The sequence below is a fragment of the Siphateles boraxobius genome, unplaced genomic scaffold (genome assembly GCF_051911475.1).
Source record: "Siphateles boraxobius isolate OS27281-9 unplaced genomic scaffold, OSU_SipBor_1 17, whole genome shotgun sequence".
Taxonomy (NCBI): Eukaryota; Metazoa; Chordata; class Actinopteri; order Cypriniformes; family Leuciscidae; genus Siphateles; species Siphateles boraxobius.
In genome coordinates, this window is record NW_027508777.1 from 1,539,108 (window position 1) to 1,557,526 (window position 18,419).

Below are 18,419 nucleotides of genomic sequence, written 5' to 3' on the forward strand. Positions count from 1 at the left end.
AGATCTGACGAAGGACTTTCACCTGGACCTGATGACAATGCAGTGCTGAAGTGCCAACTAGCCTCTCCCTATGGAGGATCCCTATACCACTCTACAGATAAAGGATTGTGGAATTTTTCGGTTCGCGTACCTACCCAAATTGATAAGATAAAATAAAATTCTGCATCAAAATTTATAGACAAGACAAGTAGTTTGTTTAGGCTTGGTTTGTAAGGAATTACAAACCTGCGCACATATATTCAAACGCACATAACTATAGAATCAATTCTTAATGCGCATGTGAACGCCATCAGCGTCTATCACAGGTTCACGTTTAAAGTCTGTTTAGAGAGAACGGTGTCGTCTTAGCGGCCCCTAATTTAATTAACAAATGATCATTTAGACGGAAGTGAATCAATCAAAACTAACTTTAGCTGGAAAAAACATTTTTCAAGAACCACTATAAAACCAAACCAATCTCTGTTACCTTAGACTATATGTTTATCTCTGTAAAGCTGCTTTGAAACAATCTACATTGTTAAAAGCTTAGCACTAAATGAGGATGACTTGACTTGACTAGAGAGCCAGCGCATAGTCCCGCAACGAACACCTGTGCAAGCACTATCACAGCAAACAGACTGGCATCAAACGAGGGCGAGGAAGATTTAATCGCCTCACGCCCCGTAGAAAGCCCGTTATTAAGGCGTACTTGCCAACTGAGCACCCCTAAATAGCAGTATGAAAAGCAGCTATAGTGGCTACATAAACCTTCAATGTACAGGGCAAACCTCCAGCATACAACCGGTCCTGCAGAAACAGGCCTCTAGGTTCTCATCCCTGGCTGCACACCAGGCTGAGAACACATTCCACTTGAGAGCATATAAATGCCTTGTTGATGGAGCCCTCGCCTCTGCTATTGTGTTCAGCGCTCGCTGCAGAACATCTAGCCAGTACCCGATGTGCTGATCTGCCACACATGCAAATCCCATAGCTCCCACCTGGGATGTCAAATGGTGCGCCTCGCCCGTGAAAGGAGGTCTCTCCTCAGAGGGATGGGCCACGGAGGGGCCACAAGCAGGTACACTGGCTACTGGCTTTCGTGCAGCACTAACGAAATTATCTTCACCAGAGGGAAAGCATATTTTCGTTTCCTGGGCCAGTGGCTTGACAACGCATACACGGCCAACGCATACCTGGAATGCACGCCTGAACACATACCTCCCTGGCAATTGATGTAATCACCATCATATTGTCCATTCAAATTAGAACATGATGGTCTCTCATGTACAGCAGGAATTCTTGCAGAGTCAGATGAACAGCCTTCAGCTCCAGGCAGTTTATATATCATTGTCTCTGGTCGCTCTTCCAAGTGCCAAATGCTGGTCTGTTTTCGCAAAGGGCTCCCCAGCCATTTAGCGACACATTCATGGTGACCTTCTGCCTGCTCATGCTGACTCCCTTGTTGTACATTGTCCTGTCAAACCAGAGAGATAGAGCTTTGAGACATGCAAAAGTTGCTGGGCAAAAGTTAGTATTTAGTTAAATAAAACACACGTAAGGGATGAAGATTTACCTTGGATACGAGCAAGAGTGAGTGTACAGTTTATTTTCGCGCATAGTGTGTGCAGTCAGGGCAACAAATTATTGGAAATCCACTGTCTCCTCAAAAGAGTCCATTTGCAAGCAGCGGAAAGACAGCTTATGTGAACACACACACACACACACACACACACACACACACACACACACACACACACACACACACACACACACACACACACACACACACACACACACACACACACACACACACACACACACACAGTAACCTGAGTTGTTTACTCAGCTATGCATAATAGCACCAAATTAATAAATTTGCACGTTTGCACGGACATAAGATGCACGCAAACGCACCAGAGTTCGATAGAATCAAGTTGAGTGTGAAACCAGACCAACGCTGCGGGGGGCGCCCGGGAACAATCGCGCTCAGCCTCGGACCGCAGCAAACGAGTCCAGTGTAAAAGCACCCTGAGCGTGAACACGACAGTTCACGAAAGCTCTCGCATTAACAGGTAGGCTATGCAAGACAGTGGTTGAATCTGCAAAATTATTCTTTTTTTTTTGTATTTATGTCAGTAATGTTTTGGTCTTGGTCTTCTACTAGTGCTTACAACTTGTACAACATATCCACGTTCTTAGAATTAGCTGCTTGTCTAATCAAATTATTGTACTCTCGATCAGATCTAATACAAATAACTAAATTTTCTGTTGTTGGCACACTTTGCAGACAAAGTGGTATGAATAACACCCATGGTTAGAGTATTCTCCTGATAAAGTCTAAAATGTATTTGAGCTTGTGCTGTCTTCTCTTTTAATTGTAAATTTTGTAATAACTGGATAATTTGTGTTAACAAGAAACCACCCCCTTAGTGGCCCTTTTTTTGGTTTAGGCCACTGCCCCTCAAAATGTCTGTGCACGGCCCTGTTGTCAAGTCAAGTCAAGTCACCTTTATTTATATAGCGCTTTTTACAATACAGATTGTTTCAAAGTAGCTTTACAAAGATAACACGAAAATAATGCAACTTAATAACATTACAGTCCAGCTTAAGTAAGCTCAGTGATGTTTAATTTTTGTTGTAAAAAAGTTGTTAATTTAGTTAATTTATATATGTAGCCACTCTGGAGAAAACTTTGTTGTCATCGTCCAGCTCAGTTCAGTTCTCATATAATGGACTCAATGCAGGCAGATCAATAATATTTTTGAATATTAAATTAAATGTCCCCCCCATTGAATATGGTCTGAACCTGTTCTGGTGTTACTGAAAAGCGCCTCGGGTTACGACTGTAACCCTTGTTTCCTGAGAAGGCCTGTCTTTCTCCTTGATGCCCAATAGGTTTAACCATAAATGCCTCTCTGAGACCACCATGTAACGGCCGATAGTGCGGGTCGTTTCCTTGGTGATTCGGAGAGACAAGTCTGCAGCCTTTCTCAACTCTGCAATATCAGAGTTGGTCCCTCGCCCTCATAGATATTCTTTAGAAGGTCAGCCTGGTAAGCTTGTAGTACTGCCATAGTGTGCAGGCTAGCACCAGCTTGACCCGCAGCCATATAAGCCCTGCCCACCAAAGAAGATGTATTGTGGCAGGGTTTGCTGGGCAGCACCAGGGTCTTTAGGGATTACACAGCGTTGGGGGGAAGGTAACTGGTCAGAGGCTCCCAGTAACTCCCATTAACCCATAGCTGCTCTCTCTCGCCCCCACAATATTGCTGTAATCTAATATTGGTGGGTTGGACAAGCGAGAGGAATGTGGTTTGTTGTTTGGAAAGAAGGGCAAACATTGGTGATGAGGCTGCTCTCTGTGCTGCAGGAAGCGCTTGTCCAACTTGCATTTCTCCTGCGCTTCCTGCCTTTCATGTGACCAACTGATGTTTAGACGGGCCACGGCACGAAAGACAACCTCTACCAGCTCTTCATATTCAGGGACATGGAGTGGTGAGTCTTCTTCAAAATCCCCGCCTTCGATGCTGATCACATCTACTTCCTCGGAAGCAGACAGCTTGAGCATCGGGTTCTCTGCTCATGAGTAAGAAGCCGCTGGACGGGCTTCCACACGAGTCGGGAGAACATCGGAACTGGCAGAGGATTCCTGAGAAAGTGCCTCAGCAGTCTCAGGATCCCCATGCCAGATCCATCTGCGAACACCATGATGTGTGCCGCCGGCCATCCTCTTCAGAGATGGTCAAGCGGGAGCGCAGCACTTGGATCGGTAGCTTTTCACAATCCTCACAAGCAGCTCCCTTGAGAGCTGCCTGAGCGTGCTGTGCTCAAAAAACAATGTACACACAATTGGCCCGTAATGTAACGAGGGCAGGGATGCACACACCCCTTGTATTCTCGCCATTCTCTTATATTTATATAGATATTTTTTTGCAACAGACAAACAACACCAAATATAGCAGACATGACAGAGAGCGCTTGCTGAAGAACAGAAAGCTAACTCTGTTGTGTCCCGGCATCCCTTTGCAGCTTCCGTGTGCGCTTTCACACGTTATGTCATGATGTAACACCAATAACGGTTGGCTTAGTTTCATTCATGCTTCAGAGGTGCTACATTCCCCAAAGTGTCGTTATGACGCAGTGTGAGTTCCCTCAAAAGGGAACTGCTGCTTTTTTTTTAGCTTGAACAAAACTGAAAATCATTAACAAGACCTTGGTCTCAAAATATATTCAATTATTTTAGGAATTCTCATTTGTTACTTAAAGGTGCAATGTGTAAAAATTTTGAGTATCTATTAACAGAAATGCAATATGACATCCATAACTATGTTTTCAGTGGATTTATAAAGAACTTACTTAATAAACCGTAATGTTTTTATTACCTTAGAATGAGACATTTATATCTACATAACCGCGGGCACCCCCTTCTATGAAGGTCGACATATTGTGACGTCATATTTCTACCGTAGCCGACAGCGAACAAACAGCGCTACAGAGCGCGTATCGTCACTACCTTGAAAGAGAAGTAGCAGAAAGCTAGAAGCTAGCCATAAACACCGTGAGTAGTGACTTTTCCCTTGTCAGTGGTGTAAAATATGTAGTTGGATTGTTTCATGTAACTTAGTTCTTCTCCCTTGCTGTGTTATGGCTTTGCTATGTGGGGATAAATGTGCTGGTTACGTTCGTGAGACAGCTGATTAGTACTCTTGTCATTGACCGTAAAACAACGTTATAGGAATCACCAACCCGTCGATCGCGGTCGACAAGTCGATCTTGGAAGCATTTTAAGTCGATCGCGAAGAGTTTTCAAAATCAGAGAAAAAAAGCCTATTATGTGTAGTAAATGGTGACGAGGGGATGCGGAGGCGCGCGGCAAAAATGGCATGATTGTAACAGCGCGCGCGCCTCCGTATCCCCTTGTCCCCATTTGGGCACCTTTGGAATCATGCGGACGCGTCGAGTTTAAACAAGGCTTTACGCTTTAACCAGCTCAGCCACAGTAATAGCTCATATTAGCCAGCTAAACTTTTACTACTGTTAGAAAAAATATATAGTTGCATATATTTTCATGTGGTTCTTCTCCCTCGCTGTATTATGGGTTTGCTATGTGGGGGGAAATGTGCTGGTTACGTTTGTGAGACAATCAGCTTATTACTATTATTATATTATATATTAAACCCTTGATCCTAACCTGACTATGGCTTTGTAAACTTTATCCATGATGTGGTTTATAATGGACTGTGGTACAGAAACAGTGACAATGTTACACACTCTTGACTTACTCTGGCTATTCTCTGCTGTCTCAAACGACGATATGTTTGTCAAGTTTTAGCCACCGTAGCTTCTTCGAAAGGGAGGGGTGAGCAGTGGGCTGAGCCCTTAGTGCAACTCGCAACCGAACCGCTAGATGTCGCTAAAAATCACACAGTGCACCTTTAAATATACAACATTTAAAAAAAACATTAAATATTAGATCTAAGTTGCGCAGAATCAATTTTGCGCTTTTTTCCGCGATCAGATGAAGTATCAGCCAAAAATCCACGTGCATCTTGAAAAGCGAATGTTTTGGAAAGTCTGCAGCAAGTTTTTGTGCCATCTAGTGGTTTAATGGAAAATAACATCTAAGGAGTCTTTTAGGAGGTCCAGTGGAGCCTTTAGCCCCATTGTACCATACTTTTTTACATGAGCTTGATGATTAGTTAGGCTAATTCTGAACACAGCCACATACCTGTGGTGTGTAAGGTAGTTAGGTCATTTAAAGTTTTTTTTATATGTGTGCTTTGTATGCGGTTGTATGCCATGCAAACCCCAGGTGACCTATATTTAGATTTTATTAATCTGCACGTTGAGAGACTTGTGCTGTGATTCCCTATGGTTCTCATGTCTGTCCTATTTTTCTTCAGACCATCATTTATTTTTAGCTTTTAAATGACTGGGTCACTAAAAGAGGCCTAAATTCACCAGGGACATACTCATTGTAAAGTCTATCAAATATCTTATCCTGTCATGTCTTTGCCTACTTTTTGAGAAGAGGTGAAGTGGTAGAATGAGAAAGAGAGCATAACATGTTTTTTTGTGCTGAAGAACTGCACATTGAGTCTCATTTTGGTGGTCAGACTCACTGTCCTACAAGATCTCACCTGGACTCTTTCCATTAGACTCATCTTATTATTCTCCTGTTTAATCATTGCTACTATGCTGTCCTTCTGGATTGTCTTGGCTTCCTGCATGGATTTTCTCTTGTACACCTCTGCAGAAGAGGGTCTGGAGTTTCCCAGTTTTGATGGCAGGGACAGAGTTCTTAATGTCAATGAAAGGAACTATAAGAAGGCATTAAAGAAGTATGACATGATGTGTTTGCTGTATCACGAACCCCTGTCTTCAGATAAGGAGCTCCAGCAGCAGTTTCACATGAGGGAGATGGTTCTGGAGGTAAGGAATTATAAAGAGAAGGGGGATGACTAAAGAATTTAGTGGATGAATAGGGACTGATATATTGCATGCTATATCTTTTACCATCAAATGCGCTGAACAGGTTTTCAGTTTCTAACACAAACACACACACTGAAAAAAATATATGTTCAACGTCTATGATGGTATGTTCTAAATGTATACCATGCAATATATCGGTCCCTATTCATCCACTAAATTTCATCCCCGTTCTCTTAATAATTTAAACATAAAATCAACAATTGTTTTAGATGTTTACTCCAAATAAAATGTATCAAAGAGCTACAATTTATTGCACCAGGGGGTCATACTGTACATCTGTTTTCTGTGTCTATACAGTAGGCTACCTGATGTGCAATTTAATGTGAAGACAGACCTGATTTGGTGGCTGACAAAGGTTTCACAAACAGCAATGCTCAGTCTGCTTATGATAACAGAGCTGTCAAGTATACTTATGACTATACAAATATCAGCCATCATAATCTACAAAACTGATCCAGGTTAAAGATTCCTCCTTAGATATACTGTGGAAATGTTGCCCCAGACTGAATTGCTATTACAGACTAAATGTGTTTGTAAAGATTGGCAAGGTGGTATGCATTTACTTCTTAATTTAAAAAATATTCCTCAAACAATGAATGTACTGATGTGTCTCTTCCATGCATCACTAGCTTGCTGCTCAGGTTCTCGAAGACAAGGATATTGGTTTTGGAATGGTAGACTCACATAAAGATGCTAAAGTTGCCAAAAAGCTTGGTAAGAAGTTTTGTTTTGAATTACTGTGCTAATAATAACATTGCTTTGTAGATCAAATTGTCTTACTCACCCATTTAATAAAAATGCCTGATACGTCTTGGTATCTTTGAGGTTGGGTCCTGACTGAAATATGATCTTTGTTTATTAGGTCTGAAGGAAGAAGGAAGCATTTATGTTTTTAAGGATGAAAGAGTAATCGAGTTTGATGGAGAGCTCTCTGCAGATACACTGGTTGAATTCGTGCTGGATGTGAGTGAAATTTGCTGGGCTGGATAAGAGTCAGGTCTCTGACTGTAGTTTATTTTATGATATCTTTGCAGAGTCTATCTTAATTCTTCAGTAACATCACGTATTTATAATAATAAGATTCATGTTCTGGATCAGCATTATTGTAATTTTTGGATACTTATTGCAGGAATATTATACACAAACTTTTGGCTTGTGAATACTGTGGCTCAATGGAATATACTAACATTTGACACATTACTTTTATTCCCTTCTCTGTGTCTGTCACATCATTCTTTAGCTACTGGAGGACCCAGTGGAGTTGATCAGTAACCCCATGGAACAACGCGCTTTTGAGCGAATGGATGAAGACATACGCCTCATCGGCTACTTCAAGGGTGAAGAATCTGAGCGTGAGTGGCATTTTTGCTTCTCATTTAAGTATGTATGTAAAATTATAATTTTGTGGCCATGCTCTTATAAGTATGACTCACTCATTTCATTCATTGTGGATTTATGTGTTTCAGGTAGCATGTCATGAGTAAAAGTGATAAAAAATAAATAAACAAAAACTATTTACTTCTTGTGGCCTGCGTATTCACAACGAGTCCAAATAGCAATTCAGATTAAGACTAGACGATTTCCTAGGCAGAATATTGACTTGGAACTATATTAGGGTGAAACACAGGCGAAGCACTGCTATTTCGGTGCAGTCATATCACGCAACACCTGATATCCCCCAACTTCCATCAACATACCGGCGTGAATATTAGCTATATGCAGCGACTTAATTAAGCGCGTACTTGCATAATGTTTTTTCCTTTTTTTAGAAACGCACAGGGAGAAAACATTTTTTGTAACCACTCACACACCTGTTTATGTTTCCTTTGATTTGTCGTCTCATTCGTTTCTTTTCTAGATTTTCATATGTCTGCTAATGCTAGATAATTTTAGTCACTCCCTGAATAAAATATGTTTTCTTTTCTCATAAAATGTATGACTTTTAGGAGTGCAATTTGATTACCATATGCTAAATAAAGTTGAATTAGCTAACCTTCTATGTAATTCTTACTCTTCAAAGTATACACTTGCAGGTGTTGATTATAATTAATTTACTGTTAGGCCCATACATAATAATAAGGATAAACAATATTTTAAAAGTATATAATTATTTTACAATTGACTAATTAAAAATTAACCACAAAACATAACATGCTAAATGGGGGATATCTATATCTAGCATATGAAAAAATGTAATTGTCAGAAACTCAGTTGCTGAATGTCGAGCAACAACGTTGCTACAGCCCTGTCGCGTCTTACAATTCTATATTGTTACAATGTTGCGAGCACGTAGACAGCGACGTTGCCATAGCAGAAATGCAACGTGCCACAGACGTTTCCTGGTTATAACCTGCTTGTAACAGCTGGTCTGATGTTGTATGCACCAGCACTTCTTGCTTCATTATGTTGTGCACCAATATACCCTTGTTCCTTTATTATTATCACTCCCTGTGATATATTAGTTCCGCGTCGGCTCGACCGTATTCAGGACGGTGCTGAAGCCGCCGGCAAAGTTTTGGCACTCTGCCAGCTAGATTGTTTCTTGATTGTTTCAACCAGGTCCAGTAACCGAACTGGGTCAGGTGGGGCTTTAGTTCTTTGTTGTATTCACCTACTACGGCATGTGTAGCATTTTTCTGTCAACTCTGCATTTATCATTCGCGATCGATATCGCATGTTTGTCGATGGAGCGGGGTTCAGAGCATAAATGTTCTGATCGCATTAATGCAGGACAAAGCTCTGAGGACATCAGAAGTTACAGGGACTGAAGGCAGCTGTACAAAGTACACAGACTACATCATAATTTCAATTTTAATGGAGAGTAAAACAAAGGCAGAACACCATATAATCTGATAGGTAGCATTATTTGATAGAACGCTGGCACAGTAACTTCATATTGACGCACGACTTAACAAAGGCAGAGTACCGTAACTCAATATGAGTGTTCCAAAACAAAGCGAAAGAGCGGCAACGTCTGTGGTACGTTGCATTTCTGCTATGGCAACGTCGCTGTCTAAGTGTTCGCAACATTGTAACAACGTAGAATTGTAAGCCGCGACAGGGCTGTAGCAACGTTGTTGCGCGACATTCAGCAACTGAGAGACAATGTTCTGACAATTAAATTTTTTAATATGCTAGATATAGATATCCCCCATTTAGCACGTTATGTTTTGTGGTTAATTTTTTATTAGTCATATGTAAGATAATTATATACTTTTAAAACATTGTAAAAAACAGTAAATTAATTATAATCAACACCTGCAAGTGTACACTTTGAAGAGTAAAAATGACATAGAAGGTTAGCTAATTCAACTTTATTAAGCATATGGTAATCAAATTGCACTTCCAAAAGTCATACATTTGTGAGAGAAGAAAACATAATATATATAGGGAGTGACTAACGTTAACTAGCATGAGCAGACATATGGAAATCTAGCAAAGAAACGAATGAGATGACAAATCAAAGGAAAAATAAACAGGTGTGTGAGCGGTTACAAAAAATGTTTTCTCCCTGTGCGTTTCCAAAAAAAGGAAAAAACATTATGCAACGCGCTTAAGTCGCTGCCTGTTCAAGGAGTGCTGAAATCAATTACTCATCATTGAAGTAATTTTGGCTTCATTGAGTCTTATTACTTTAGGCATAAAGTTAAATATTTGTCATACCTGACCAGAAGATGTTCAAATAAATGTCACAATAGACAAGGAAGTTGTAGGTTGTGTTTGTATAATTTCCGTATCTTATTTAGCTGAGGTAAATTAAATGCAATTCTTACGTATCCTTGCTTGATGATGAATGAGAGGGCCCAGCGATTGGTTGAAATTTAAATGCTGATTTTCGCGCGTCAGTGCAGTGACAAGTACATATGTTGTCCAGTGGTTGGTCAGACACCCTCAGCACAATCTTAAGTAACGGCCCTGAACGGTGGTTCAATGTCAACATTTTGACAACGCTGTAACAACCTTCACCACACAACGTAGTTATAGAAACCTTTGGTCATGTTGTTAAAACATTGTTAGAAATTTGGGTACATTGTGACAATGTTCTGTGTTTGCTGGGTACCGCCCCGTTGCTGTAAAGTCTGGAAATAACACTACTTGTTTATTCTGCATCTGGGTCCTCCCTCTCAGAATTCCTGACACATGGTATCTGCCTAGAGGGAATAGGCAAAAGAGGAAATGTAATGTCAATAGGTTTAAATGTTGAAAATGTAAAGTAATTTTTTTACAAGTGTTCTGTCATGACAAGTCTCAGAGTGTTTGACATGGTAATGGATGTAACAATGTTGATATGTTTGGTCTTGGCAGAATAGATCTGCTATGCTGCTGCTGCAGAGCAAGTATGGGACTTGCTACTGCAAATATATACATGACACTGTTGCGTCATACTGCTGCTGTACAAAATAGCATGCATGCATAACCAGTTGTCAAGGTGTGGTTGTACTGTCATTCATTCTTTCGGTACATTTATTCATTGCTGTTTTTTCCCCCAATTTTTTTAATAAGATGAAGTCTATATAACTTTTTAACTGGCAACTGAAAATACAGTAGATTACAGTTACATCATGTAGTTCTAAACAAATTCTACAGAATTAAACTGTGGCATTCACTGAAAATCACTGAACTATGTTCATTTGTGCACCAGAAGTTGATGGACCTTTCTCCTACTGTTCTTCCACACTCTGAGGGACGGGGGAGAGATAAGAATATCCGTTTATACTTAGATATAAACTTAGATTCTATAGGCTACTCCACATAAATAATGTGAAGAAATGTGAATGTGTAGATTGTTTGATGTGTAAACACATAATATTAATATTTCCTCTGTAGGCCTCTCTGTGGCGTAAGAAACTGTTTCTTCATCCCCATCGTCCTGTGAAGATGAGCATTTGGTTGAGCACACTTTATAATACTATTTGTCATAATTTCTGGTGTATTGAGTAGGCTACGTACAACTGTCTGGGGTTCTTTTGGGACAGGAGGCTCCAAAAGACAGATATTACCATCAGAATCTGTTGGGAGCAACAAAAAACCCAACCCAAAGTAAAATATATGGAAATATCAAAAACAGCCTATATAAAAAATAACACATATGTAGACCTCTTACATTTTATGAAGACACTTTAATCTTTGGGAGTGACTGGCTCTGATGAAGTCCCTCCAGGAATTCTCTCAGCCATTGGCCTTCCAGCATTCAGGCTCAGGGCCATCTCCATCTCCTCTTCATCTCCATCTCCTCTGCATCTCCATCTCCATCTCCATCTCCTCTGCATCTCCATCTCCATCTCCATCTTCATCTTCTCTGCATCTCCATCTTCATCTCCTCTGCATCTCCATCTTCATCTCCTCTGCATCTCCATCTTCATCTCCATCTTTGCGAGCCTCTTCCTTCTTTCTGTTGGCTGAGTAGAAGCCAAATGAGAATGAACATGTAATTGTGTTAATTAGACCTATGTCAAAAATGCTGCTGCACTGCTAGACACTGGATGCTATTTAGTTATTTAATATGTCAAATGTTTGTAAAGTCAGGTAGCCTACATCCATGATATGCTCAAGCCTTACCTGATTTGAATTATGTTTTTATATTTCATTTTCACTGCTGCCATGTTCTTTTAATGCCTGCAGGATTGCACCTACATGAACATTAAAATTAGGTTGAATAACATACTGTTCTTCCAGTTTCACCTCTGATATTATAACAGTTGGGTAAGTTAATCTAAAATAGTTATTAATTACTAACTACAAATGACATCTTCAACAGTGTAATTAGATTAATGTAATAATTACTATCTCTAGAAAGTATTGGTCTACTTATTACTAATTACTTTATAAATCCCATATCAACATCAACCACTTGAACAATACAAAAAGAGACAATAAACTACACTTTTAATGCTTTCAAATTAACAATATACAATTGCATGAATTATTCTTGAATTGACCAAAGTGTAGAGAGAGATGGTTACATTTAAAAATATACCTTTTAAAAATGTTATGTTAAATCCAATATTGTTTTATACAGAATTGTTCTAGTCTATGCAGTAATTTAATGCAAGGACATCGTATTTTACTTTATATCATAGAAGAATTAAGAGTAATCCCTTTAATTAAATTACAGTATTTAGATTACTTGGTAATTACACCCAACACTGTATAACAGTAAATAAAATGTAAACTTACGCATTGATTCGAGCAACTATTTTCTCCCAAACTAACTCTCTCGATCGCCGCTGCTGCCCTGTTGCTTAAAAAAATGTTTGCATACTGCTGGTGAGAAATATGCAGACCTCTTTTTGTCTGGTGCTGTTACCATGGTGACTCATAATATCTGCGCTTTTTATAGTTGTGGTGCACCCACTTTACTCAGAGTCAGTCAACTTAGAGTTGATTGAACTTACTCATTTCAGCTGTTCTGAAACCGAAAACTCAGAGTTTCCCATCTCAGGGTAAGTCAACTCAGAGTTCAAGTTTTAACTCAGAGTTGGTTGAACCTCCTTATTGAAACAGGCCCCAGGTGTGGGGAACTAATTAACAATCGTGAAAACAAACCAGTGGTGAGAAAATGAGAACAAAGGAACTAGAATAAAACCAAAATAGAACACACACGTGACACGTTTATCTCGATTATATTACTGCTTTACAGTTTTTATTCAAAAATACCATTTCAGCTGGGAGATTGCTAAAGCCTTTGCTGTGACCTCTGGATATGATGTGAGAGCACTAGCTGATTGATGCTTCAGCACTAATATGTTTAATTCCCAGTGTTTAACATTTTATTACAGTTTTTAAGGGTTAATGGATAATTATTTATATTTGTGTTTTTTTTTCTTCACTTTTTTATTTCTCAGACTACAAGGCCTTTCAGGTGACTGCAGAGAAGTTTCAACCATATTTGAAGTTTTTTGCCACTTTTGACAAAGGGGTACGTGCAGTCCATTCCTTTACAATAAAAAACGAATGAAGGCCATTAGATATTTTTGTGGTATATCTTATTCTGGTATAAAAGTGAGAAGATATTTTTGTGTAAATGGCTTTGACCATCTTTGAGGAAACAGGATTATGTTTTGTCTTTATTTATAACCGTTTCATGCTGCAGATTGCTAAACAACTGACTCTAAAAATGAATGAAATCGACTTCTATGAGCCCTTCATGGATGAGCCTGTAACCATTCCTGGCAAACCTAACTCTGTAGAGGAGATAGTGGACTTTGTTAATCAACATAGAAGGTGATATCTGTGGTAACCTCAGAACTTTGACATCGCTAAAATATCATTTAAAATATCCACTTTCATTCTAAAAACAATGTTTGATCCTCCCCAGGCCCACTCTGAGAAAGCTTCGTGCTGAGGACATGTTTGAGACTTGGGTGAGCAAGATTGGATCTGTAGGACTCATCTATTGAATGTTAACTGTTGATTTATATGGCTGCTGGTTCACTGCTTAAGTGATTATTCTCTGCTCAATTAACAGGAAGATGACATGGATGGAATCCACATTGTTGCCTTTGCTGAGGAGGAAGATCCAGGTTGTCCCTTCCAAAATGAAAATTGTTTACTGCTATAACCAAGACTAGATTTTGTAGCTCAGAATGATTGTATTAATAGCTCAGTCACTTATTCTGTGCTTTTTTCTCCCATTTCATAGACGGCTATGAATTCCTGGATATTTTAAAGGACGTTGCAAGGGATAATACTAAAAACCCAGATCTAAGCATAATATGGATTGATCCTGATGAATTTCCTCTGGTGAGATATTATCCCATCCATATCTACAAAGTATTTCTCTGCTTAAATTGAAACACTTGTGACAATGTTCTAATAGCTGCTTCATCTGCAGTTAACTACCTACTGGGAAAAGACCTTTAAGGTGGACCTTTCCAGACCCCAGATTGGTGTGGTGAACGTGACTGATGTAAGTAACTTTGGTCTTCGGTTTTTATGTTATTCAAGTATTCTACTTTTTCTGTCCTAGCCTTCATCACTCTGTGAAAACACCTCTTGTTTCCTTTTTAAAAACTTCTCTACACTGAAACATGTAGGCTGAATATTACACATTTTTAGCTTTAAACTATCATAGCCTTTTGAGGTAAAGTTTAACATAACCATAATGATCTACAACACGATAAAGCATTTAATCACACAATATTCTTTAGTCAAACTTTAAATTTACAGGCCTACTGTAAAGCCTACACTTACTAAAATATTCTTTAATTTAATTTAGTTTTATTTGATAAAGACACTACAGAATAACACTGCTGCAAAAATTTGAGCAGCAGATGTTCTCTGTAAATATGCTTAATTAATATCTATTTTGCAGCATGTATGTCTGGTTACGCTTTCAATAAGAACCAAAGAAATCTAACAACCAACAACCAAAATGTATAACACACAGTAATACAACGTATGGTAACAGTTTATTTTGATGGTTCCTTTTAAACATTCTGTTTTTCTATAAGTTACTTTGGAACTACAATACAACTAACTCTCATTAGAGTATTAGTGGACTATCTCCTTAATATCTGCTAAATCTGTATTGTGATGGTCCCCCAACAGACATTCTACTAACTATATGTAACTTTGCAAATATACATATCTACTTATTCTAACCCTGACAGTCTACTAATACTCTACAAACACTAATGAGAGTTAGTAGACATGTAGGTGCAACGATACTTTACGTCTGTTATAGTCAACAGAATGTGGTAAAGGGACCATCAAAATAAACTGAAACCCAATGGATTAATAATGACAGACAGACAGACAGACAGACAGGTAGATAGATAGATAGATAGATAGATAGATAGATAGATAGATAGATAGATAGATAGATAGATAAAAATAGATTTAAAAAACAGCTAATAGATCATACTAAATTGTTTTTTGAAAATGTGAAATTTAAATAAAATGTAATTTAGAGGATAGACTATACAGTTTGTATAGTATAAAAATCATTATGTCTATAGAAAGTCCCCAAAAATATGGGAACGCGTGTGTGTTTGTTTTATAGGCTGATAGTGTGTGGTTGAACATGCTTAACAATGAAGCTTTACCATCAGCTGAGGAGCTGGAGGACTGGATTGAGGATGTTCTCTCTGGAAAGGTCAATACTGAGGATGATGATGATGATGATGATGATGATGATGATGAATACGATGATGAGAGCGAAAATGATAGTAGTGATGAAGACCATTATAGTAATGATGAGTAAGTGGTCACTGTAAAAATCTTTAGTGTAAAAAAAAAAAAAGTACGGTAAAGAAACGGCAGCTATGGTTGCCAGAAAGTTACTGTAAAAAAATATGGTATAGCAACATTTTAAGTTTTACAGACTAAACATAAATTTATAGATTTTTTTATTATTTCATTAAAGGCAATGATGTTTGTATATCAAATTACTAAAATCTTTATTACCACTGACAACCACACAGGTGATAAAGAGAAAGCCACATGAATCAAAGGTCATCACAAGTAACTGTTCTACCAGAAAGACTCGGGAGATAGATTAAATAATAAACGTATATTTATTGACAGCTCGGCAAGCGTAAATTTATAAAGTTCTTTGGCATAGGCCCCGTCCTTAGCGAGCAAAGCGAGGGTAGCCAAATCTGCATGTCCTGCCTGAAGATGAAGGCAGGGGAGCAGCCGACCCCCCTGGAGGTAAGGAAGAGACCCTCCTGGTGGTGGTGGGGAGGATGAAGGGGAAGGGACCATCTTGGAGGTGGTTGGGGAGGATGGAGGTAGCTGGTAGCGACAGTATCTGCGAATTCAGACAAATGTAAGTACCAATTTTATATACTGTTAGTGTAAGCACCTGATTGGTTAGAAGAGAGGTAAGGCGTGACGCGCTGATTGAGTCTTCCTGACAGAACTTACGCTAAAGCTTTCATTTCCTCAAGCGGATAATAAATGTATTACCTGAAAGTAAATAGTAATATATAAAATGTGCACACAGTATCTTACACACAAATACAAAATGGTACTATGGTGGTAACACACGACACTAAATGTATGCCATGACAACATTAATTAAACAACATAAGATGTACTGTCACATGAAACCCTAATATACATAACAGATAAGAAAAAAGTGAGAAAAAAGTCAATAAAAAAACAAAAACAAAGGGAATTCTGGCATTGTCCATTTTTTTGCTGTACATTATTTGATGACTTGTTCTTTATCACTTCCAAAAACTGTACATTTAACAATATTTTACTGTAAAAATGCATGAAATGTCTCATTAGATCTATTCCAGTTTTTCACTGCAGAAGGTAAGGGAACTTACTGATTAACAGTTTTTTAAAAAAAATTAAAATTATTTTTTACAGTGTAGAAAAACTACAATCATAAAGTGTTGTAACTCCCCCCCAAAAAAATGTCTACATTGTGTTGATGCTATCCATTTTAATTACTGATGGTTTATTTACTGCAAAGTTTATTTAATTAAGTTATAGGATTGTCTGCATTGCCAGCAAGAGATATTTGATGATGAAAAAACATATAATTATTTATCTTTTTGTTGCTGCTTATTCATAAAATAACTGGAACTGTAATATGGTTAAGAAATTGTGCATTCTGTAGGGTTACTTGTGATTTGAGGAAAATGTCCTGTACTGGGAGTACCATTAAATGTCAATTTGTATAATAAAGAACCCAATATGTTATTCTACTGTGTACCTACTTAACCGGGCTTTGGAGACAAAGTTATACCTAAAAGGGGGCTAAAGCTGAGAAGACTTCCTTTTGGGACATCCAGCAATATCCTAATTTGTAGTTAAAAAAATAAAAGATAAATATTTGTATAAATTAGGATATTGCTGGGTGTCCCCAAAGGATGTTTTCTGTTAAGATAAGATTATAGTATTTATACTAAGCTGTGTACAAAACAACAGAAGTCTATGGAACTTCTCCATTTACAGTAGATATTTATGTAAATGTGTTTGAGGGAGCATTGGCCTCCACTCATGTTAGTGCTATGAGTGTCTCATTAACATGAGAGCAAGGCTCACCCCATCGCTATCATCTCACCTTATCATGAACTTACAATAATTCACAGCAACTTAATCATTCAACATTTTCTCAGCAGTATGCATATAAAGCAGTGGATGGACATCTACAGACGGAGCCGCTAAGTCATGGGAACTATTTCTGTGCCACCATGGATTCTACTAGAATAACTAAGCTTATTTTGGCGCAAATGCTTACACTCATCCTCAGTTACCTTCACCTCCAAATGGCTCCTCTTTCCAAACAGAATTAGTCCAAATGCCACCCATATGACTCACTCTGTGAAGCAAACCAACCACATGACTGAAGTGACCTTCAAGGGCAGCTAATCTAAGGCTGAAGAGCTAAATTTACAGTTGTGGATTGTATTTGCACATACAGAACAGTGTCTTACAGGTGTAAGAAAAAATGATGTGGACGTCAAAGATCTCAAAAATGAAGTTTATTAGCCTACAGCATAGCAGTGGCTCGGAGCAGACTATAATTTCTTATACAGGATTAAAGGTACACTCTAAATTTAGAGTGTGAAATTAGTGATTACACTTTTAGTATTTATAGTCATAAGGGATGAATAATTATTATCTGGCCTACATGGTGAGGTGATTGCAGTGATCTTATGAACTAATTAAGACCAAACTATCAAAGTATAGTTGTCATCAGGGAAAAAACACTTTACAAGACTCTGTCTAGCTAAGATGGCTACTTTTAAAATCTCAAATAGTTGAGGTTACTACTTGGCAGCAATAAAAGTCAAAGATACATTTTTCAATCAAATCCTCTGATATGGTTGTTAAGTGCTTTGGGTGTACAGTAGTACATAGTAAAGTGCTATATAAATTTCTCTTTTTATTTTAGTAAATTGTAGCAAATGTCTATTTTGTTCAAATGTTTAATGTGAGCTTTGAGGCATATTTTTTAAAACACAAAATCAGGCATACCTACTGTC

The 18,419-nt window shown here is 38.4% G+C and overlaps 1 protein-coding gene across 1 annotated transcript; it reads left to right on the plus strand.

Annotated features, from left to right (window-relative positions):
* The first annotated feature begins 5,985 nt into the window (after window positions 1-5,985).
* LOC143740124 (calsequestrin-2-like) lies at window positions 5,986-17,130 on the plus strand. Its single transcript, XM_077232193.1, has 11 exons — window positions 5,986-6,411; window positions 7,101-7,185; window positions 7,334-7,434; window positions 7,712-7,823; window positions 13,317-13,390; window positions 13,565-13,695; window positions 13,790-13,835; window positions 13,940-13,994; window positions 14,114-14,214; window positions 14,306-14,380; window positions 15,476-17,130. Exons 1-11 carry the CDS (start codon window positions 6,175-6,177, stop codon window positions 15,674-15,676), a joined length of 1,218 nt encoding a protein of 405 aa, XP_077088308.1. The 5' UTR covers window positions 5,986-6,174; the 3' UTR covers window positions 15,677-17,130.
* Window positions 17,131-18,419: the final 1,289 nt, after the last annotated feature.

Coding starts and splice junctions, on each gene's coding strand:
- LOC143740124 (XM_077232193.1), top strand. CDS start 6,175: ATGCTGTCCTTCTGGATTGTCTTGGCTTCCTGCATGGATTTTCTCTTG. Junction 6,412..7,100: donor TGAGGGAGATGGTTCTGGAG/GTAAGGAATTAT, acceptor ATGCATCACTAG/CTTGCTGCTCAGGTTCTCGA. Junction 14,215..14,305: donor ATCCTGATGAATTTCCTCTG/GTGAGATATTAT, acceptor CTTCATCTGCAG/TTAACTACCTACTGGGAAAA.